The 25,269-nt window shown below is 41.7% G+C and overlaps 1 protein-coding gene across 1 annotated transcript in view; it reads right to left on the bottom strand.

Annotated features, from left to right (window-relative positions):
- Positions 1–208: 208 nt before the first annotated feature.
- Positions 209–25,269, bottom strand: part of PRELID2 (PRELI domain containing 2) — a 61,566-nt gene continuing 36,505 nt past the window's right edge. The window contains exons 6-7 of the mRNA XM_006086403.3: positions 5,892–5,961; positions 209–1,825 (exon numbers count right to left, since the gene is read on the bottom strand). Of these exons, the coding sequence (XP_006086465.1) occupies positions 5,902–5,961 (60 nt within the window). The 3' untranslated portion in view covers positions 209–1,825; positions 5,892–5,901. The remainder of the gene's footprint in view (positions 1,826–5,891; positions 5,962–25,269) is intronic.

The raw sequence follows: 25,269 nt of genomic DNA, 5'->3' as shown, positions 1-25,269 counted from the left end.
TCTGCAAATCATCGTAGTGTTCTCATCCTTAGCTGCTCATTGGAATCACCTAGAGAGCTTCTAAAAACACTGATGCTTGGGTTCTGCCCAGAGATTCTGATTTATTGGTCTGGGGTGTCACCAGGGCGTCAGGACTGCACAAGGCTCCCCCGGTGATCCTAATGGACAGCCAAGGTTGAGAACTCCTGCCTTCAAAGGATGCAAGATGTTGAGTCTAAAGGGTTAACTTTATTTCAATGTCAATCTTCAAATACAAATTTCTTGCCTCTCGCCTCCGTGATAATTCACATCACCTCTTATTTTTGGAAGTGGGCAATTATTCCTAAGGCCTACAAAATGCCATTTACAAAATGGAAAAGGAGGTCAAAGTGTGTTCTGGTTTCTACCACTCATTTTCCTTCCAACACAATTAGAGAATAAAACACTAAGGAAACGAGAAGAAATTATCCCGAGACAAAACTTAGGCAGCACAAATAGTTCAAATACAATAAGATGAGGCTCACAGTGGCAGGCTTGTATAAAAAGAACACAATTGCTTTGAAATTCATCAGTGCACTAAGTAGGAAGTATTTCAAATATTAAAAAAATAAAACAATTTCCCCACAACTTTCCACTAATGGCCCAGTTTTTATGTTAAGATGAATTGCAAATTTTTGCCTCTCTTCAAGCGTTTGGTTGGTAGTATCCATTTATAATTTGGCTTCCAATCATGGAAAATGCAAACTACTGTCATCTAATTTTCAAACAGTAATAGTACTTTACATTACATTTGAAAAGTACATTTTCTAAATAGTTTCGCATAATAAGAATGGCTTCTATTTAATAGACTTCTCCTATGTACCAGGAATGCTAGGCACTTCATATATATGTGATCCAAATTGGTCCAACAACCTCACAAAGTTAATTCTATCATCCCATTTTACAAATTTTTAAAAATTGGGCTTCATAAGGGTTTAAAATTATGTTCTAGTGAGCTAGTGCGTGGTAGCGCTTGGAGTCAAACCAAGGTTTGTCTCTCTGACTCCCAAACCCGTGCTTTTCACACTAAATACCTTGTTTAATCATCACAACCCACAGGTAGTAAGATCTGTGTCCGATTATCCCCACTTGCCTAGTGAAAACAGAGAGGTTATGTCTGCTCCACATCTCAGAATGGACTAGTAGGAGCCAAGATTATGCACATATAACCTCCCCATTCTCCATCTGATGTTTTTTCAGCGAACCAAACCACAGCTCCCATGTTACATTATAAAAGCGATAATGATGGCAATTATGTAGTACTTATGGGTCTAAATCCAATGCTCCCGATTTCTGAGAATCTTCATCATAACTATAGATGTGCCTTCACTTCACCTCAGGTCTGGCACAGTCCTGTCTGTTCCAGGCCACCTGTGAGTCAGGCATCAGGTTCGATTCCTTTACTTGTCCCAGAATCCTCTCATGAATCCTATGGGCAATGATGCAGATCACATAAAGGCACAAACACCAGTGTCCAAGCCTGTCCCTGGCTACCCAAACCCATCACCAGGCAATCAGCAGGGTATCCTCAAGAAGAGCAACATCATCTTCTATGGGTTTTCCCTTTATTTGTAAAATCGTGAAGAGTCTATGCCATAAAAATCCAGCTGGAAGGACTTAGCTCCATGAGTGCCGCTACTGAGGCTGGCTCCCAGGGAGGTGTGTCATTTCAGGTCCCGGCAGGAAAGTCTGCTCTTCTTCAAGCTGCCGATACCGCATCCTTAAATCTGCATTTCGAAAATTGAGTCTTGGAGATGTTGTGTCCGAGAAGTGATTCTCGAGCAAAAGTAGACACAACACAGCTCCCCTGCAAGAGAAAGCAAACAGGCTTTATCACCTCATAAACATGTCTCACCAATCAATACTTACTTGCCCTCTTTTCTGAAGCAACTCTTACACGAGTCACTTGAGTTCTATTACTACGGGTAATTTTCGAAGAAATTGCATTTCTGCCTCCTAATGATCTTGGAACAGAGCAAGCACCTCATTTTATTAAGTCCAACCACCTAAAGGAGCTAGTTCAAAGATATAGCTGAAACCGAGGTCTTAATCATTCCGATGTGAAAGAATTCTGCTGTGTTATTGAACCTCAGCATGCCCGGTCTCCCAACTGCCAGAGGCAAGAACAAACACATGTCAGCGCTATTTGTTTTATTCAAAAATGACAGGAAATCAAAAATCTATCCAATGGACGTGTCAGCGGCAGCAGCACAAGCATATTGGTTAGTGAGATTTATGAACCTCCAGTTTGGCTCTTGAGAAAAATCACCTGCTAAGCTTTTTAACTGTCCAACGCCCACTTGAACATACAGGCCAGAGGGCGCTGGGGAGTATCTTTAGGGCTAGGTACCACACACAATGTAGTCATATTCTATGTGAATGTAAATTATGAATAACATTTTTGACAGAGAAAGACAAATACCATATGATTTACTTACATACAGAATCCAAGAACAAAATAAATGAACAAACAGAACAGAAACAGGCTTGTAAATTGTGCAAATTTGAAATGTGGTATCATGTAGAAATATTAAATAATATCTCCTTACCATGTAGAAATATAAAAATAATGTCTCCTTACATATATCTGTGCAAACCCCACAGAATGTTTTTATTAAAAAGTAAAAATTGCAGAAGTCCAAAGCTGGCAAATGGAGCACATGGCCACAGCACCTACCACGGCCACAGCACAGCGCCACGTTACCTGCCACACGGATGCCTATACACTTATGCCACCAGGCACGTGCCTTGGAACTTTGTGAGCAATTTTAATGATTGCTGCAGCCGGTATGTTAACTTCATTGTTGTGTTCACTTTAATGCTTTTTTATGTCTTAAAATAACATCACCCAAGTGGTGATGTCGGAGCTAATGCAGAGAACATAAACTGTCACATTATTAACTTTGGAATAGAGGGAAGATGTGATCAAATGCTACATTTAAAAAAAGGCCAAACCACCCCCACAAGGTGACCTGATGCTAATTTAGGAGAGGGCATGCTCTAACCCAGGGGACAGAAACGTTTTCTTAAAAGACCAGATAGAAAGTATTTTAGGCTTTGCAGTGTGTAAGATGTCTGTCACAGCAATTCTCTCTGCAGTTGTAGTGAGAACACAGCTGGGAACATAGCTGCATGCCAATAAAACTTTATTTGCAAAAGCAGACAGCAGGCTGGATTTGGCCTGTGGGCTGATCCCTGCTCTATAGCTACAGAACTCATTCCTCACACCTTTTCTCTTAATGTGGCATTTTACTGCTCATAAAATCAGTAGTTCTCCCATTTAAACCATTCTCACACTTTCTATAAGCTAATTTTGAAAAAAACAAAGAGTTCCATTAAAACAACCACATTTCAAGTTTGCAAAAACTTCGTAAAAATAGTCATGAAAATGGGGTTAAAAACAGGAAACAATAAGCAGCCAACAACATTGCAGCACAGATGAGCCTCAAAATGTCCTATCTCATGCTTTTGGTGATACTTACATACCTGTATATATATCTGTCAAAACTCACCAAACTCTGCACTTAAAATTGGTCAACTTAGTTTTACAGAGATAATACCTCAATGAAGCTGATTTTGAAAAAAGCTTAAAGCCTAGCAATAGTCTCAAATTTGTAGTAACTGTAAATGTAATTGTGGATTTATGTGGGAAGGTTATAATATCTCTTACTTTACATTTGCTCCTCTGAGAATCATGGATAAAGAGAGTCTGAATTACGTAAATCCTTCAGGAACTCCACTTCATTAAGTGCATTAAATCTTAACTGTCCTGCACTGAACTCCTGGTGGTATCCAACCTCAACCACTTCCCTTAAGAGAGGAAAATAAGTTACTTTTCAGAAACACTACAAAGTCCTGAGTTCACACTTGGCTCTCAAAACAAAAACAAACAACAACAAAAATAGGTAATTTAAGACAACAGGTAATGCTAGTTTAATTTCCTCATTTGCACTAGCAACACTCTAAATCAGTGGTCACCAACCTTTCGGATCTCACAGACCACCAGTTGGTGACTGCTGCTTTAAATAAAAAATACAAGTTGGTGTGAGTCTTGTCTCCTTTCTTTTCCGTTGTCTTGACTCCAGTGTGGAGCTGGTCAACATTCAAGCAGGAAAAAAGGCAAGAGGCTGAGATACTGGTAAAGCCACACACAGTCATTTCTCTGGTGAATCTAAAATCGATGGAATACATGACAACAGTGTCGAATTCCAGCTAATAGCGTTCTCAGAGCCCCTTCAATCTGTCTCCATTCAGAGATGCAAACTCATTTAAGCAATGGTTCTCACACTGTGGTCCCTGGCGCAGCAGCAGCAGCAGCAGCAGCACTGCCTGGAAACTTGTTAAAAACTTCTCAGGTTCCACCCAGACCTACTGAATCAGAAACTCGGGGGGTGGGACCCATCGAACCATGTTTCAAAAAATCCTCCAGATGATTCTGATATTTACTCAAGTTTCAAAACCACCAATTTAAAGTTTGAAAACCAAGATATACTCGTCCCTCATTCTCTTATTTAGCACGGAGCTGATGCCTCATCCCACTCTCCTGGGTAAGACAGAATCTGTGCCTGAGTACACAGACATTGGAGGGGCTTAGTGAGCTTCACAAAAACGTCAGCCTGGAAACGCAGGGAGACGATCTTCTTACAACTTTCCAAAGAACAGAGTGGATATGGGAGCACAAAATACTCAGATTCTATTCCAACATTTTTTGAGCACCTGCCATGCACCCTGCCTGTGCTACAGGAAATGATCTTGTTTCCCCTTTCCGGGAATCAATAAATCTATTAATATGTGTTAAGTATACATGAAGTCAAGCCTGCAAACAAGCAGAAACACTTTATAATTCTCAAATTCCCATGCAGAGGTGTGACCAGTATGCTCTGAATGCTGAGATACTTGCACATAAATGCTCCTTCTGCTTCTTCTTTGGTTAATTCACCTCAGGCTTTATCGTATGGAATACCAGGTTGCTCATATAAAACCATGTGTACTACAGTTTTAAGCCAATATAAGGAAATTTGAGATAATTTTGAAATACCCAAGACAATGTTTGCACTGCTTAAAGGTCTTACCTTCTATCAGATGTTAAAAATCCAAGTCCAATAAATGTCATAAGATGCAAATCCACTATACTCCTTTATGTTAGGCTTTGAGTCTCCCTTAAATAACTTTTTTATTCCCTTTCCACTATGAAGCCATTCTCCATGATGTAGACAATAAAAACTCAAGGGGAAAAAATGTAAGTAATTCTGAAATCCCCCTGCTATCTGTTAACCCTACATTATTTGCCCTAAACTAGAAGGGGCATGTGCTCCTGCAAAAGTGCTCTTTCTTCCATCCTGTGTCTGTGACAGACATTGCTAATCAATCAACACACCCTGACCCAGAGCTTGAGAATTATTTTCAAGGCCTCAGAGTCCTTCTCCATAGCATTTCAGGCAGCCATCCCCAATTGATGACTGATAAAATATATTTATTTCACTGGCCAGTCAAGATATCCCTTTCAGAAACTCTAAATCCCTCCTTTCCTTGTTCTCAGAACAATAAAATTAAAGCTTCCGTTTATGCTGAGCTCTGGTCTCTACAAATCTATGCCACCTTGAGAGTGATAATCATGTTGGATTGTGCTGAGCAGTTTAAACAATTTGAGTGCAGTTATAACCCAGCACGTAGTACAAAAGTGCTCTGAAAATCAAGAACCAAGTAAGGAAAGATACAGAACAGATAATGAAATACCTGTGAGACCATCCCCTGTGCATACACCAGGAAATGTACAGCATGAATAGCCCAAGGGGGCAGATGCATAACACCAGGCTTATAAGCATGAACACATGGCCTGAGTAACCAATTCTGGTTAGGCTTTTGGTACTCACTGATGGTTCTTTACTCGGCTGAGGGGGCACCACACTGCTCCTTTAGCAGCATCTCCATTATTCTAATTCCCTGTAGAGAGAAGAAAGAAAAATCAAAATGCCACATTTCACAGACAAGAGCTTTTACAGTGATCACAACCCTCCCCTTCAAGGAATCCAAGTCATGGCCCTATATTCATTTCCGAAAAGTAGGCTCACAGTCTCGCTGTACATTTTTCTAATCTGCTCATCAATTTCACATATATTATCTCCATGTGAGCTCAGAACTACTCAGGGAAGTAGGGAGTTTAGGATCTCCATTTTAAACATAAGACAGTCCACAGAAGTTAACTTCTTTTATTTGAATATATTTTATTGATTTTTTACAGAGAGGAAGGAAGAAGGATAGAGAGTTAGAAACATCGATGAGAGAGAAACATCGATCAGCTGCCTCTTGCACACCCCCTACTGGGGATGTGCCCACAACCAAGATACATGCCCTTGACCGGAATCGAACCTGGGACCCCCCACCCAGTCCGCAGGCCGACGCTCCATCCACTGAGCCAAACTGGTTAGGGCAAGAAGTTAACTTCTTAAAAGCCCCCAGCTACTACATGGCATTGGCAGAGCTGGAATAATAATGGCAATTGTTAATATTAATTGAATATTCACAAAGGTTCTACATTCACTGCTAAGGTTTTATGTGCATTATCCTGGGTCGTGGGTGCTGGGTGCACTGAGGACATCCGCTCAGGGACTCAGGCACCTCCCCTCCCTACCCTCTGCCAGCACTGTCGGCTGCTGATGGCACACAGCCACCCTCTTAGCCAAAGAGCTGCCTTCCCCGAGATCATGTCCCCTCTCCAGGGGCAGCCCACATGCAATGACTGGTGGATACAGGAGTCTAAAGGCCTGGCCCCCTTCCCTCAATTCAGGACAACTCTGAGGAGCATCCCATCTCCAGCTCCCCATGGGATCAGCTGAGACCTTCACTGCAACTGTGTCACAGTTCAATGTCACCTGCAGCCTAATCCTGCCTCCCTCACAAGTTGTCCCTAAGGTCCTCTTCCATAACCCTCTGCACCCAGATCTCCATCTCTCAGTGTGTCCTGACAGCTGACCTAGGACACCTTGTTTAATACACACAAAACTCTGAACAAGTACCATTCTTACCCCATCTTACTGGTGAGGCAACAGAAACTCAAAGAGGTTTAAGTAATTTGCCCAAAGTTACACAGCTATTAAGTAATACAGCAGGAAAGAACACAGGCATTCTCCTGTGTTTCAGGGGCCACCTTCTAACCTTCTCACCATGTTCACTCCACTACTGTACATTTCAACTGCCTACCCACCCACCTTGGCCAGTCAAGTCCCCTGGAGGAAACAGGAAAGAAGATATTCCCTCTTTCTTCCTTCAAGAACAAGTTCTGAAGACCAGAAGATAAATCGTCAGATGGGAAGACAGGATTATGATGTAATTATGGGCGAGGGCAGTGGTTCTCAACCTTCTGGCCCTTTAAATACAGTTCCTCATGTTGTGACCCAGCCATAAAATTATTTTCGTTGCTACTTCATAACTGTAATGTTGCTACTGTTATGAATCGTAATGTAAATATCTGATATGCAGGATGGTCTTGGGCGACCCCTGTGAAAGGGTTGTTCGACCGCCAAAGGGGTCGCAACCCACAGGTCGAGAACCACTGGGCTAGGGTCTAAAGGAAGTCAAAGCTGGATCCAGGGACATGGAACACAGTTCTCAGGGACTGGAAAATAGTTTAGAGAGAATACTAATGATCAAAGCTAATTTAAAATACAGGTTCCTGTCCAGCTGGTATGGCTCAGTGAATTGAGCATCGTCCCATGCACCAAGAGATCACAGTTTGACTCCCAGTCAGGGCACTTGCCTGGGTTGCAAGCTCAATCCCCAGCAGGGGGCATGCAGGAGGAACCCGATCGATGTTTCTATCTCTCTCTAACAAATTAATAAAAACATATCTAAAATACAGGTTCCCAGCCCTTCACACAATGCCTTTGATTTAATGGGAATGTAAGTAACAAGTGCCCTGATGATTCTCAGAGAGACTGCAAGAGAAAAGAAGTGGCTTCCTATTGGGGGTTTATTCTGAGTCATGGGAGAGGGATGCATCTCCAGAGAAGACAATAAAACATCATATTTAGTACCAAAGTACATTCAACAAAATGTAACATCTCTGTAAACATTTCAGAAGATCCTCCAGATTCTGGCTGACCATCACCACAAATATTATCACTGTCTTGGAAGGAAGAAGTATTAATGAAAAGGTCTTGGCAGAACACTAAGGAGCATAGAGTGTTGGGTAAACAAAGCAGCAAACTGTAGGACCCGGTGCACTGTCCTCAGTCAGGACACCTGGGTCACTCACTGTCTGCCATTATTCTCCTGGGCTAGTCACCTTTCCCAAGAAGTAACTTAAACCAACAGAGCTCAGGGAATAAATAACAAGGCTGAATAGATGGTACTATCCACACCCAGCTGCTCACAGGAATTCCTAAGAACCCACAAAGACAAATACTGATGCCCAAGCCCTATCCAGACTGACTCAGCCACAACTTCCAGTGTTGGGGCCTGGAATCTGTAGATTTATAACACACCTCACGTGGTTCTAAAACAAAACGAGTCCATTTACTGGAATTTAAAAATGGCAGCTTAACATCACTTCCAAGATCCCTTTCAACTCTGCTGGTCTGGAAATTGACAAAATTCACATCTGAAGATACAGTATATACAACAATCTTATACTTTAGAGTTACTCTCCTCTTAAAGGATTAGGGAGGAAAGGAGAGGGATGGGACAGGTGGTGAAATAACCTCTGGAATGAAATTTAATCTCAGACCTGAATTGTTCTCCTTTCTTCTCTCATTCATTTAAGAGATCCAGCCAGCAAATATGTATTGTGCACCTACTATGTGCACTGACAACAAATGGTGAACAAACAAGACAAAGTCCCTGTATCATCTAGTCTAGCAGATTTTCTTCCCCATTTTCCTTTGTTGTTGTTGTTGTTTCAACAAACTCCTAGACAAGAACTGAATGTCTTCCTTCTATTTTCAAGAAGATGAGAAACAGCCACGTTAATTCTGCTTCAAGCTTCTTTTTGCAGAGTGGGCACCTAAATCAACACATTATGTCTTTAAAACCAGAAAAGCACACTCCTTCCTTAGGAAGCAAGCTCTGTGAACTCTCCCCATCCGTCTAAATTAGGAACCCACCACTTACAGAGAGGAACACTAATTGACATAAGTGAAGACTTTGAGGTTTGCCTGGGGAATTGAAAGACGTTATTTATTGAATCAATTATGTTCACAGTGCGACAGTTGATTTTTATTCCCCTTCCCCCCCCCCCACCTCTCTCATACAACTTTAATCTTTTTAAGCAGAACAGCTTGAAATAGAAGGTGGAAAACGGGGGCAGAGAGAGAGAGAGAGAGAGAGAGGGAGAAAGAGAAAGTGAGAGACCTATAAAGTAATTTAAAAAAAGAAAAGAAAAGAAAAAGCCCTACCAGTGAGGCCAAACCACTATTTAGTACCTCTGTTTGGTAAAGGAAGACCAAATCAAAGCCCAATCAATACAGTCCTTTCAAATAAAGTTCCAACGCTTGAACTCAACCCCCAGGAGATGGGGCTTAAAGGGACTAAATTTTCACCACTTATCACACAATGATGCCTGAAATGCAGAACAAACATTAAGTGGATCCACCTTTACAGACTTGGCTTAAAAGCTTTTTGGACAGACAAATGATGAATCAGCTTCATTTTATTATGTGATAAAGAAAAGGCATAGGGTGGGTCCATCTTACTCAAGTTGTATGCTCTAGAGAGGAAAAATGCCTGGTACATAGAAGACGTGAAGTAATTGTCTACTGGATGAATAAATCTATCAGTCAACCCATCAATCATCAGCTTACAGGTCTACTGCATTAGATAATGAAGTGCTCAGAGACAGGGAAGAGAAGTGACTTACTTACATTTCTATCCTTACTGTCTAGTGCAGAATCTGGCACACAATAGGTGCTCAAAGCTGCAAGATTGTGAAACTAATCAACGGACTGCTTTTGAATGCCAGGCTGATAAATTTGAAATTGGGAATTACAGTGCATCTGTCCAGTAGTTACCATTCTTGAAAGTGTGGTTGAAAAGGTCAGGATATGAAGGAAAGAATAAAGGATAAAAGATAAAAATAAAGGAATGATGTGGAAACACTAACAGTGAGATGGGACTTAAAATGAGCCCTGAAGAATCCGGGTTAGTCTGGAGGAGCTTAGAAAGGAGGTCATTTCAGATGCTGAAGTTTACATGATAAGACCACTCACCTTTTGATAAAAAGATTTGCAACAAGTTTACTTTAAAAACCCCACTTCCCTTTTGATTCTATTTTTTCTTTATTGTTGATAGTATTACAGATGTCCCCTTTGTTTGTTTTTCCCATTGACCCCCCTCCACCCACACCCATCATTCTAATATTTTTATTAAGTTGGCTTACATAAAACTGTCTTCAAATATTTTCATTTATATATGAATAAAAGGTAGAATAAGAATATGCCACCACCCTGCTTCAACATTCTAATAGTATCCATTGCTTTTATAATAAAATCCACACTCTATCCATTGCTTTTATAATAAAATCCATATGGCTATCAGGTTCTCAATGACCGGCTTCCAGCCCACCTCAACTACAGCTCCCTCCATTCTCCCCTCACCACTTGACATTCACAGGCCTGCTTTCTCTTCATAGGACATGCTCAGTTCCTTCCTTCTGTTTATTTGTTTCTTATTGCCCCTTTACCCTCTTCTACCTCCCCACCCTCCTTTCCTCTGGTAATCACTATACTGTGGTTGTCTGTCTACCACTTAGATCCTTTCTTGTTTACTCACTGCTCCCTTTGTTTCCAGCAGGAACATAACCAGACCTTCAGTGGCTTGCTAGCTCCTGGCAATATTCAGACCTCAACTCACCTCCTCAGAGACTCCCCTACGAACCAAGCTAAGTCAGCTGTCTTTATTACTGTCTTTACAGCATTTGTCACTATAAGTAATTGTCCTGCTTTTAAAACATTTTGTACTGTCTGTCCCCCCTTCCCCAATAGAATGTAAGCTCCCTGAGATGGAGAGAGACCTAAAAGGAGGGATCTGCATCCAGTTTTTACAGGAAAAGGTGAGAGAAACACTACTCAGATTCTCCAGGAAGAGATCTTTTGCCCCAATAAAGCACCTTTTAATCTAATGCTGTCCAGCTCTTTTTAAGACTTCCTCATCTATGAAACAGTACTGATAATTAAAATTCACTGGCACGCACTGGCAAGCTCTGTGCTGAGCACTTTACCTGCATTGGCTTATTTTAACCTCCCGTCTGCCTTAGAGGATTATTATCTTTTTTTTTTTTTTTATGAGAACAGAGGCTCAGAGAAATCAAACATCCAGACAAAAATCACGTAATCACTAAGAAGCAAAGCTTTGCTTCCACCCTAGGCTATCAGGATTGAGAGTCCAGGATCCAAGATCTTCCAACACTGAGGGGCGGAGTTCTCAATGAAATTGTGGATGTGAAAATACCTATCATACTGGTGAGTACATAGCAAGAGCTATTCTTCCCTTCCCTATTGACTATGTTCAAAAAACCTGATATATAAATCAGATTTTAGTCCTCCTGCATGATTCTGAATATGTGAATCAATATTTAATCACATCTACAAATTATTTTAAATACAATACTTTTCAAGTAGGAATATCCTGACAGAATGTATGACTTCAATATAATTTTCCCAAACTGGCTAATAAACTCTTGAGTAAGATTCATTTTTATTTTGATAAGGAACCTAAAATCTTTAGGTGTAACTGCAGAACATTAAACTAATACAATAATTTAGATGCCTTTGCTTCACATTATAAAGCTTCCTCTCTCCTTATGAATATTTAATCTCAATTCGTAATGGAAAAGAATATATCACCAAATAATAAAATCTAAAAATTGGAGATGACATTATATTATTTTAGTCCAGATAGAAAACTCTCAGCAAAGGATCAAAAGTGGCCCATCTGGTTTATAGAGTTCTCCATCAAATATCAGAATGAAAGATTACAAAGCCATTTCCATAATGCCAATTTTCACATAAACCCTGACCTGACATGAACAGTTTAGTGGCTAAAAGTTATTTAGTTACTGGAGTGTTTCTATTTTATAAGGTTACTTTCCCCTACCCCCATTTTTAATATTTAAAAATGTGACCTGTCTATAATTTCATTGTTCTTGACTTCGACTTTGTGCAAAATATGGCTTTTTCACCACTACTCAAGGCCAGCCTCCCACCCGGTGCCACATCCCACCCATGGCATGTCACTAATCATCTCTTACCTGCTTAGAAACCTCTGTTGATGGGAAGCTTTCTACTCCATATCCCACCTATGTCACCCCAAACTATAAGACAATCTTCCTTACATCGAAGCAGGGCTACCTCAGTGCCTGGCACCAAATGGGCCCAGGACCAACTCTTGGACTGGCAAACTAAAGAACAAGGTACCTATCAGTTCCCTTTATCAGCCATTTTTCACTATTCATCAGATTTAAGCTCAGTCATAATGATGCCATTATAGTAACTGAGTTATTATCTAACAGGAAAGGAGTGAAAGGGGAGACCAGATAATATAGGCACGCCATTGATACAGCTTTATTTTAAAAAAGGCTGCATTCATCACTTTTGAAGTCTGTTCCCTGCTGATCGATAAAGGCTGGGACTGGAGAGGCCATTTAGACGCATGCCCAGTAAGGTCTGAGTGAGCCGGGAAGGTGCTTGCCCTTCAATCACACCTGCAAGGGAGTCAGTGGCCAGGATGGGCATGGCCACTGCAAGAGCTCAAAATCTAAATATATAAACTTCAAAGAAAAGGCTCTCTCCCAGCACTAGGCCCTCCGGGGACTCTGGCAGCAGGGGGCTGCACTCTCCTGTGCCCCACGGGGCGCTGCCCTGTTGAGCTGCACACATGGGCTGACAGACATTAATCTGGCCTGAATGCTGAACCACCCCCAGTTGCAACATGGAACCGAAGCTCTGGACACTGGCCCTGTTTCTGACTCTGCTGAACTCCCAGCTGCCCCACTTCCCAGACTGGGTTGAGGGTAATGGGACATTGGAACCTGAGAAATACAACTCGGCGCAAATAAAACCTTTTTCCACATCCCATCCTCCTGTGAGAGTCTTAGAAAATTCATTTTCTAAGGACCTCATTTCCACTCATATCTCGAAAATCTGGCCCTGTAATTCCTGTGGCATCAATAATTTCCCCTATTCAGAGAGGTAAAATGAACTGTTTCTAACAGAATAAGTAAATCCAATATCCAGATTAAATAGATGCCCAGATAATTCTCCTTTTGTCTTTTATCTCTACCCTCCTCCTTCTCCCAAATTCATTAATTTCTGTAAGTCAGTGATCCCCTTCACATGGAGGGCCAGTTCCACTGTGTCTTCAAATCAGGTGTTTGAACAAAGCAAAATATAATTTCCCAAAACTCTGTTTTAGTCAAAAACCCATCCCACCAAATATCAACAATATTGGGGTTAATGATAATTTATCACCGGCTTACTACATGCCAGGGGTTTAGCCTACATTATCTCATGTAATCCTCTCAACAGTCCTATGAGATAAGACACTTTTACTTCTCACCATTTCCGAGAAAGAAACTGGGCCTCAGATATAACTTGCTCAAGGTCACAGAGCTAGTAAGTGGCCAAACTGGAATTTAAACTGGATTTCTCCAACTCTTTCCACAGGGAGCACTTGCCTCACTAAAGTTGTTTCTGTGCCTGTGAAATGGGTGGAGAGAAGAGAATAAGCACACATCCTTGGCAGGATGGCTCTGAGGATTCAATGAGACAACATAAAGCTACTGACACATGACAGGCTTTGGTTAACCATGACTTCCTATTCTCCCAGTAGCCTGAAATGTGGCTACTGACTTCTGTATGGACCTAAATCTGCCTAGGGGCCCCTCACAATGGGACTCTCCCCATAAGGCCCCCCCATTCCGTTGGCGATCGCTGACTTAGAGGAAATGTCAGCCCCTGCTTGTTCCTGTCACCTTGTGCTTGTCCATGTTTCACAAAGCGTATCTGACCTGTTCTTTGCATCACCTCTAAGGGCCACTAATACCTCTGTTTGACAACCCTGAGCCCAGCCGGGTAAATAGGCTTTCTCGGGGTCACAGGGGTCATCAGCAACAGAGACAGAATTAGAATCGCAGGCCCAGGAAAGAACTCATTATGGAGAGGCTGAGGTCCTTACAGGGCTGTGCTGAGCACACGGTGTGCCTTGTCTCATTTAATCCTCATACCCAACCTGTGAGTCAGTGACATGAGGAAAAGGAGCCTCAGGTATGTTAAGAAACTTGACCAAAGGCACCCAGCTAGTAAGAGGGGAATCCAGATTCACACCCGGGCTTTTGTGACTCCGAGCCCTCGGTACACCATCTCCTTAAAAAGGCATGTTTATAGGGTTCTCATCTCCAATGACCAAAAAAATGACATACTGCCTTAAGTATGGTCCTTCCTGCCATCCCAGCGTCATTTTCACCTACATCGGGGTGGTTTTGATTTTATAAATTTAGGGGAGGCAGGTTGAGACTGCACCACTTGTGCCTCTTGAATAAAAGCACCTCCCACATCTCCAAATGCATTTTGTTTTCTGTTGAATCCAAGTGAAGCTCCCTCGTGCACACTGGAGAGGCTGGCCGGCAAAGGTGCACCAGAAGCATTTCTGTTTCAACACAGTATCTGCTGATGAGAATTCCTTGGTTGATTGTCAAATGCCAACCTGGAGCCAACCTGGAGAGCCCTTTACTTCCCCCAAAGAAAAGCTTTCAATGCTAAACATGATCATCATTTCTTGGGGAAAGAACCAGAGGAGGGTGAGCGAAGTATCAGGGCACACCTGGGAGCTGGAGTGCTGTCATGAACATCAGCAACATAAATACAATGGCGCGCCCACACTCCACATCCTTTAGCTACCGTTGAGCGGTGAACCATTAAGTACATGGCAAGTTCAAGAAGTGAGGCTTTGCAAAAAAAATTCTAAGCATGTAACATCACAAATTAACCAGAGCAACCAGAACAAAAGCTACATATAAATGACTAAAAAATCAAGTATCTATATGCAAATAGCAGTCTAAAGATAAAACTCTTGCTCTTTTTAAGATTTAGTCATTTGAAAAGGGGGGAAAAACATTGTAGTGCTTATAGACACAAATGTGTGTGTGTGTTTTAAATTCCCAGCCCCATAATAAACTGAAAGCGGAGTACAATGGAAATACTCAGTTTTCCACCTGTGTAGGGAAAACCCAGCTCTTTTCTACAGTGTGCTTGTTTCTTCCCTATGAGCCTCCTTTACTACTCACACAGAACACTACAACCCTGACACTTCTGGTCACCAAATGTGGGGGGGGGGGGGCGCACAACAACAAGCAAGTCTCTGACACCAGCTAGTGTCCGACAATCTAACTCAATTCTGACACTATCTATCCAGAGATAACATCAGATCCCATAGGTTAAGGGCTCAGTCCACAAGACACACACACACACACACACACACACACACACACACACACACACTTCAGACACTAGTCACCAACTGGGATTGTCACCTATGCTTCTGACCAACTGGCCATAGATTGGAGGTTCCAACAGCCCCCTCCTCAGGTTTGATTAATTTGCGGGAGCAGCTCACAGAACTCAGGGAAACAGTTACATTTATCGGTTCATCAAAGGATATGATAGAGGATACAGATGCACCACCAGATGGAGAGATAGACAGGGTGGGGTCGGGAGGGTCCCAGACACAGGAACTTCTGTCCCTATGGACTCGGAGTGAGTCGCCTCTCCAGTGTGGATGTGTTCACCATCTTGGAAGCTCTCCACACCTCATCCTAATGGCATTTCACGGAGTCTTCCTCGCAGAGGCATGATCAATTATTAACTCCATTTCCAGCGCCTCTCTCCTCTCTGGAGGATGAGGGTGGGGCTGAAACTCCCCAGCTTCTAATCATGACTTGGTCTTTCTGGTGACCAGCCCCCACCCAGGAGCCACCCAGAGTCACCTCATTAGCACCAGACACTCCTGGTGCTTTATCACTTAGGAGTTTACAAGGGTTTTAGGAGCCCTGTGTTGGGGGTGATATCAAAGACAAATATTAAAACAAGAGATGCTTCGAATGCTCTTATCACTTACAAAATTACAACGGTTTTACAAGATCTGTGCCAGGGACTGAGGGCAGAGACCAATCCGTATATTTTTTCTATGATCTCACAGAGAAATGGAAGAAATGGCTGTAATAACATAGTTGATACTTTTTAAAAGTTGCTCTACCTGTTTCAGTTGCTAACTAAACAGGAAGCATCACTGGTGAATCCCAGGATCACATCCTTTATGTTGCCTGGTCCCAGATCCTCTTACTCGGATTAGACACCCACGTGGACAATGTTCTAAATCTACCAGCTGCTTGAATGTTAAACAACTGAATGAAATTCTTCCCTTCGATAAAAACTCCAAGGCTTATAAAAAAATACATTCACACATTCTTCACTTGTGGAACTGCGAAGGTGAGCTTCCTTTTCAATACCCAGCGTGGCAGCAATTCTGCTGTTGCTCTGAGACTGAGGCCAGGTCCTTCGCTGGTTCACACCTTGTTTGGAATTTGCCCAGCAAGTTCAGGCTCCCTGGGAAATAACCTGTAAGACTAAAGTGTAAAGACATTTGCTGCTGGAAAAAGAAAACGAGGTGGGGAGGAGGGGATGCTTAGTCATCAAGCCTCAGGCTAAGGCTCTGAAGGCCTGGTGTGAATCTGGTGCCAACACGCCCCACCTGCATGACCTTGGGCAAGTCAACTCACCTCCCTCTAGACAATGGTGACAATATTACTTACCCAGATAACTGTGGAGCAGATTGGAGGAGGTAATGCATGTAATGTACTAAGGATGTTGTCTGAGGCATAGAACACGCTCAGTAAACATTACTTGTTATTGTGACCTTTCCTACTACCCCAATGGACAAAGCCTTTCTCTGCTTTTAAGACGGATATTAAGATAATAAAATGAAAACACGAAGGTCCACCATTTTTGGAAAATAATACATTATATACATTTGTTCACTAATTCAATATTTATTCATCACTAACTCTGTGCTACATATTGAGGATCAACTGGTGGGCCCCACACAGAAGCTCATCCTTCAATGAGGGAGGTAAAGGATACATTCAAAGAATGTTGAAAATGGATACCTACTGAGAAGAGTATTCTGGGAACCTTTTCTAAGGGAATGATACAAAATCTGAAAGTACTTATAAAGATAATTTATATGGTCTCACTTATAATAGTAAAACCTGGAAATACCTTCAATGTGCAATACTAAAGGAACGGTCAAATCAATTATTATAAAACTACTTGATGAAATATTATGCAGTCATTAAAATGCTGGCTTTGAAGTTTGTGTAGTTACTATGAAAGGCATTTGTAATAAAAAATTACTTGAAAAACGCAGGCCATGAAATTGTACTGATACTGTAATTCTGAGGGGTTAAAATCTGCATATGAAAGCCTAGAAGGAAATATGCCAATTTGAGTCATAATGGAAAGATAATTATCATTTATGGAGTATTTGTTGTGTGCCAAGGTATTTTAAGCACTTCTTTACACTATTTCCTTTAATTCTCTATTATTCACATTTTACCTACAAAGATGTTAAGTTTGTATGTACCCTAGGAGGGACAGCACTGAGATTTAAACTAAGGTTGGATTGACTCCACTAAATATGTGTCAATGTCATAATGGGAAAAATAAGTTTGTGCTTATAACTTCCTTGCATTTTTCATTTTAAATAACAACTGGTCGCTGAATGTGTGCCAAGTCCCGCCCTAAGTGTTTTATGCATATAACTCATTTACTCCTCACAAGTACCCCCTGTAGTAGCTCCAATGCTGTCCTCATTTTACAGATGAGAAGAGTGAGACTCAGACGTTACACGGCTTGACTCACATCACAGAGCTGATCCATACAGAGTATTCTGCTGGTTTCAAAGAGAACTAGGGCAAAAGAACACACCCGGCTCTCTGGGAAATATAATTTTCAACCATTATGTGCAGGTAGTTCCTAGTCAAAAACATTTTAAATATAAATTTTTAACATTATGTTTAAAGACTGAAAGAGTCTTTGGTGGGGGGGTGGGGGGATGGGGGTGCAGCAATTTTTTAATTAAGAAATATTTTGAACATATCAAGAAGTGCAGAGAATAGGAAAACCAATGGGCTTGAACAAGTTCCATTGTCTTTACAAGTAACAAAAGCTACATCCCCACCAAAGACCACTGATCAAGAAAAACGTTAGCCTTTCAGTTCTTAAACTGGGTGTCAGTGTGAAAGGAGTTAACTCCCCAAAAGCCACCATTTTTTTCTACTAAGGAAATTCAGAGAAAAATAGGAAAACGGTTTAGCTAGAACCTAAGGAAGAATGCTAGGTGAGGAATACGGGGTCAAATCCTAGGCAGTAAAAAGGATTTTTAAAAAGGTGAAACTGACAAAGAAATACCACTCCAGCAAACTGGGTTCATGAGACACAGGGCTGCTTTCTCTTTAACAGGCAGACTCCCAACCTCCTCCCCATCACCTTCCTGGAGCCTCAAGTCCCACAAAAAGTGGGCACAACCAATGAGGTTCTTCAGCAAGAGATGAAATTCCACAGTAGAGTGGAGAAACAGAATCAGAAGTCACAGAAAGAAGCAGGGAGACTGGTCAAGGGGAACAGCTGGACACCTCGGAGAGCTATAAGAGCATTTAATCCGCATGCCGCAGGACTTACCACACAACTGAACTTTAACTGGTGGGTGTACCTTTAAGAAATGAAATTGCCTTTGCCATTCAAGTTGCTCTTCCCAGAATTCTGCATTAACCCCTGATCGGAGACGCCTTAATGGCGTTTTCCTGGCCTTGTTGGTCAAACTAAGAGCCTTAATTTAGCACAAAGAGCCTAGCTCTATCCAAACACAATCCTACAACAGATTTGATCCACAAAACATTTGTGCCTCCAATGTACTTAGTCCATGCAATCTGCAGACGCAGCCTCTATTTTTCTGGTATTTCAATGCAGCCTGTGCAGAGCTATTTCAGTTTTCAATTCTGAGCCTGCCAGAGGTGTATATGCGCTACGTGTAGATTTATGGTGGCCACAAATTCCTAGTTTCTCATCGTCTTTGAATTTAGCACAACAGAGGGTGAGAACAAGCTCAGAAAAGTAATAGACTGGTTGGAAATTCTACCCAGAATTGAGGGGAGAACATGGCCCCCAAACTTCCAAAGATACCCCGTTAGTTATAAGAACAGAAGAGCAATAGGAAAGCAAGTATCACAATTAAGTATTACGGAGACAAGGACATTTTCTCTATGTTGTGACATGTGTCTACTTCAAAGTCATATGTACACCTATGCTTATGGAGACGAGTCATGCATGTCTTATCTCCCCACCCAAGCTTCTTGGAGGAAAGGATTATGTCCTCTAGATCGAGGAGACAAAGTGTACAACAGTTAAGGGGGTCAGCTCTGAGGCCAACCACCTGGAATTCCAGCTTTGTCACTTGTTAGCAGCCAATAAGTAGACACATGTCACCACATAGAATAGGATTTTTAATGAAATTGTTACAACCTTACCATATGCTAACCACCCCCTCATACTAACAAGTATTTTATAAAATATATTTCTTTTTTTTAAATATTTTATTGCCACCTCAAGCCTTGACCATCTACTTGTTACATGAATTATCTCTGAAACTCTTGGATCCATACTTAGCTTAAACTCCTGAATTTTTGTGCAGGATTAAAGACTATTTGTTAGACAAATTCTTAAAATTTTGGTATTTACACATTGGGGGAAAAGAGGGCGGGCTGAAAAAAAATCATCCAATGTCAGAATTGAAAATGATCTCCTAGTTTTACAAAAAATGATAGTGAAGTTCAGAGCAACTAGTCCATTAGCGTGTCACCAAGGCAGGGCCAGAGCCCTGATCCCCTGATTCCTGACTCGCTTGCTCCTCACTGCACTGTGTGGAGACATGATGTCCTGTCACTACCCAAATAATGACACCGTGCTCAGGAAACCAGTTCTGTCATTTCGAGTAAGAGCTTAACTTCCCAGGTTTCATCTAGTTTCATAGGAGGCAAAGTCCTCGCATTTTACTTGGCTGATTTAAGGGATTCCAGAAAGCTTTACCACTGAGCAGTCCATTACAACACCCATGAATTCAAATGAGCCAATGGGGGATTTTGGATTCCTAAGTCTCATAGTCAAGCTAAAGGCATGGATTTAAATTCAGTGGGAGGAACAGAATACTCAGTTTTACCAAGATGTTTTCACTGCAAAGGCTACATTTCTCGGGACTAAAACTCTAGAGGTAACAGCAGGATGAGCTGAGAGGATTGGGGGGGGGGGGGTAGGATATGTAAAAAAAAGGACAGGTACTATTATTTAACTGATCTACAAATAAATTGTTAAAAATCAGAATTCTTGGTAATATCCTCACAGCACCTAATGAATAAATATTGAGTAAATCAATCTATTTGGGCACTCAAGAGTGGGATTAAAAAGTATTATGCACAGTGGTAAATAGAGAGCTGGGAAATCCACCCACCGGACCTGGAGGGACAGAACATGTTTCATCCATTTTTTCAAGTAGTTTAAGCAATGGAGAGAGTCTTGGAAGAATTCATATAACCAGGCAGGAAATAAGTCTCCAGTATATAATTGGCAGAATCCTCCACTGGTGTTCTTATGTCAGATTGCAATTTTTATTTATTCTTTCAAATGAGTTTTATTTGCTCTTTTCCTTTCTCTTGGACTTTTGGGGTGTTGAAATATCCACTCTTTGTTAGGATTGTGACAACCATGCACATGTATGGACTAGCCAGTGGTCGGCAAACTGCAGCTCACGAGTCACATGCGGCTCTTTGGCCCCTCGAGTGTGGCTCTTCCACAAAATACTGACTTCTGTGCATGGGCCACGAAGTTTCAATCGCACTGTACGTGTGCGCCCACACGTGGTATTTTGTGGAAGAGCCATACTCAAGGGGCCAAAGAGCCACATGTGGCTCGCGAGCCGCAGTTTGCCGACCACTGGACTAGACATTCAATTCTCAGCAAGGACCTGAGCAGCTCAGGACAACTAGCCCAAGGTAACACAGTGAAAAAGCTTGCAGCCTGGCCAGCATGGCTCAATGGCTGAGTGTCGACCCATGGACCAGGAGCTCACAGTTTGATTCCTGTTCAGACCACACGCCCAGGAGCTCGATCCCCAATGTGGGCATGCAGGAGGCAGCTGATCAATGATTCTCTCTCATCATTGATGTTTCTATCTCTCCCTCTCTGGAAGATATATATATATATATATATATACACACACACACACACACACACACACACACACACACACACATATATATATATATATATATTTAAAAATTGTTTGGAGGAGAACTGGGGTCATATAACTACTTAATGACAGAAGCATTAACTTTTAATGTCAATGGAGTAGAAATCAGTAGACTGAAGCTAACCATTTCATTTCTTCTTCACAGCAACCCTGTGAGGGTAAAATAGCCCTGATTTCCTGACAACAAATGGGAATTCTAAGAGGTCAAGTCATTTGTTCAAGTCATACAGCAAGAAAACTGATAATACCCACAGTAAGCTCACAGTGGAAGCTATAAATTGGCAGAATTCTTTTGGGAAGAAACTTTGGTGACATGTATCAAAGATCTTAAAAATGTGCTTTAATCTAGGAAGCTACCAGAAATATACACAAGTATTTATAGTCACAGATTTGTCATAATATTATTTATAATAGTAAAAAAAATAGAAATCAACAATAGAAACTATTATGACAATGGAATATTATGAAGGTATCAAAAAGTATGTTTTCAAGGAACATGTAATGAACAGGAAAAGGTGCACAATATGTCCATAAATGACTGTGAAATTTCACTGGTAAAATGAGAGGCTTGCTAACCAGCATAATGAATGTTAGAAATGGACTCTCATTAATTTAATTAGTGTGACTTAAGATATGGGGATTAGCTCTAAATTCTAGAGACACACCCATCCTTGCAAAATCAGACTGTTAGACTCTAGCAAGCCCTTCACCCTCGAACTTTAGGCATGCCACTCATAATGCCACATGTCTAAATGGTCCTGGGCCAGCCACTGGGTCAGAAGATTCTGGCTGCCTGGTGCTATCTGTAAAACCGCCTCTGAATCTTGCCTTTCGAATACTGTCAGCTCTAGCTTCAGAGAACAGTTCATGCGGTTCATGGTCAGAGTACCCAAAAGGACAGACTTAATAGAACTTACACAACAGATAAGCTATTTCATGCCAACTTGGAAAAAAAATGATTAATGAAATGTCTGTGTGTGTTGCAGCTGACCCTCATCAACCTCAAATGATCATCAATTCGCAATATGGACCAAAAAGAACTGAACACTTGTGTATACAACTCAGTATACACAATTGGCTCAGGTCAGCATGGCAGGCAGTTCTGACATAGTGCCCAGTGATCCCTGCCTCCTCATACTTATGCCCTTGTATATACATATACATATACATATACATATACATATACATATACATATACATATATATATATACAAGTATGTTCAGGCTCAGGGAGTTACCTGACACTACTAAAATAGATTTTTGTAAGGCTCAAATAAGCACACGCCCCAAGGAAGCATGTTCAAATCTCTAGCTATAGCCTGTCTAGACCAGACCTTCTTCAAAGGCAAAGTTCAAATTGTTTGACTTGTCTGCATTGCTTCAGTGACAAATATTTCACCCTGCTGTTGCATTCAATCTTTCTCTGCTTCATCCTCCCAATCAACACAATAAGAATAATGCCAGAACTAATAATGGGGCTTTGCCAGGAAATTGGCTGAAATAGCAAATTATTTTATTACACGTTGAAAATGCATTTCCCAAACTTAAAAAAAAAAAAAAGAAACAAGCTTCTGTGCATTTTCCAGGGTTTGTAGCCGGCTCTAATCACTCAGACAACTGGCTGAAAGACGACACTTACATGACGAGGTTAACCCCCAGGATATATCTTTTTTAAAGTTTCTAAAAATTTTTCAATTACAGTTGATATTCAATATTATTTTGTATTAGTTTTGGGTGTACAGCACAGTGGTCAGACAATCATATACTACAAAGTGCTCCCCCTGATATTTCCAGTACCCAGCTGACACCATACATAGCGCTTACAATATTATTGACTATATTTCCTTTGCTGTACTTTACTATTTTATAACTACCAATCTGTACTTCTCAATCTCTTCACCTTTTTCATGCAGTTCCCCAACCTACCGCCCTCTGGCAGCCATCAGTCTGTTCTCTGTATCTAACCCATGGTAGCTCTTGAGCCACTCCCAGAAAAGTAAAACATGGGACTTGCAAGAACCACACAGAGTTCACCTAAAAGTTCTTTTGACTTTGGTTTGGAATTTTTTTTTTTTGGGGGGGGGGGGCGGTTAGGAGGGTGGAGGGTGAATATTTTGTTTTGAGTTGGAGAAATGGAGGCCAAAACTCCAAAAGATAGTTATACCCAGTGCAGCATAAAGTATGCTTTCTCAATGGGGAGATATCGAAACAAGGTGACACTCTGTTTGTGTAAATGAAAAATATCTAACACTTTTTGTGTATAAAGCAAAGACATCATACAGCATATAAGCAGATAATCAATATATCTACGGTATTAAAAATTCATGCGGGGAGGGGGATTAGGAAAAAAATGTCTTTGAAGGCTCCTAGGAAGAGGGGGTGATAATGAAAAAAATGCTGAGCAACACTGGTCTAAGAAATGCCTTCCCAAAACTGAGAAGCACCTGCAGAGCCATGCCTGCCCCAGGAAATGTCTTGATCTCCGTTTCCTTTTCCCAGGATCCCTGAGGTCAGACTTGATTCTGGCCTACTTCCTCCCCACCCGGCTTCCCAGTTGCTGGCTGTTCCCCTGAGCTGCAGAAATGTGTGTGAAGCCTTCCAGGTGTCCCAGACTGCCACCTTACCTATTCTCCTTCACATCTTCCTCCCTTCCCCTGATCTGCTGGAATGTGCTTGCTTATCTCAGGACATATTAAAATGCACATTTGGCACCCACAGTGCTACTTGTGTGTGGTGGCACTTTTTCAACACTTCTGGCCCATCTTCTGTTGGCCATCCTGGGTTAAAACTGTCCGCCAAAAGATGAAATCAGGACAGAGAGACAGATTCTGTGATGAGTCAGGAGACAGACGAATGCCTCTGAGACTGGGGAAAGGCGCTGTCGGGCACACTCAGAAGTGTCTGCAGCCGGGAGTGGAGTATGTAAAGCACTCTCTTCTGTACAGCTTTGAGAAAAATACGCGGTCATGGTACGTCCCATTGCTGGCATGGGCAAAGATAGATGGCTATCCTGGAAACAAACTTTCAAGCAGTTATTCAAAAAAAATTAAATATAGAATTACCATATAACCCAGCAAAAGAACTGAACACAGAGATGTAAACAGATGTCTATATACTGTGTTCATAGCAGCATTATTCACAATAGCCAAAAGGTGGAAGCAACCCAAGTGTCCGTCAATGGATGAGCAGATCAACAAAATGGGGTATATACACACACAGTAGAATATTATTCAGACTTAAAAAGAAAGGAAATTCTGGCACATGGTACGACATGGATCAACCTTGAAAACATGAGGCTAAGTGAAATAAGCCAGACACAGAAGGACAAATATTGTAGGATTCTACTTTTGTGAAGTACCTGGAGTAGGCAAATTCACAGAGACAAAAAGTAGAATGGTGGCTCTGGCCAGTGGCTCAGTTGATTGGAGTATCATCCTGTACACCCAAAGGTTGCAGGTTCAATCCCCACTCAGGGGCGTGTATAGGAAGCAACTGATTGGTGTTTCTCTCTCACATTGATATCTCTCTCTCTCTCTCTCTCTCTCTCTGTCTCTCACTTACTTCCTCTCTCTCTAAAATCAACAAAAAGACACATCCTTGTTTGACAATTAAAATAAAATAGAATGATGGTTGCCAGGAGCTTGGAGGAGAAAGGAATGGGGAGTTATTATTTAACTAGAGGTCCAGTGCACAAAAATTCATACACTCCGGGGGGTGGAGGGGGTGGTCCCTCAGCCCGGCCTGTGCCCTCTTGCAGACCAAGAGCCCTCGGGGGATGTCCGACTGATGACTCTGGCCTCCCTCTGCGGGAGGTGGACCGCGGGCTGATCACGGGACAGCGCTGGCTGGTGAGTGACCTGCCCCCACCATCACCCCTTCCCCCCGATTGCCCTCTGACATCCCCAG

Source organism: Myotis lucifugus, unplaced genomic scaffold (genome assembly GCF_000147115.1).
Source record: "Myotis lucifugus unplaced genomic scaffold, Myoluc2.0 scaffold_28, whole genome shotgun sequence".
Classification (NCBI taxonomy): domain Eukaryota; kingdom Metazoa; phylum Chordata; class Mammalia; order Chiroptera; family Vespertilionidae; genus Myotis; species Myotis lucifugus.
This window is presented reverse-complemented; position numbering and strand designations above follow the sequence as displayed.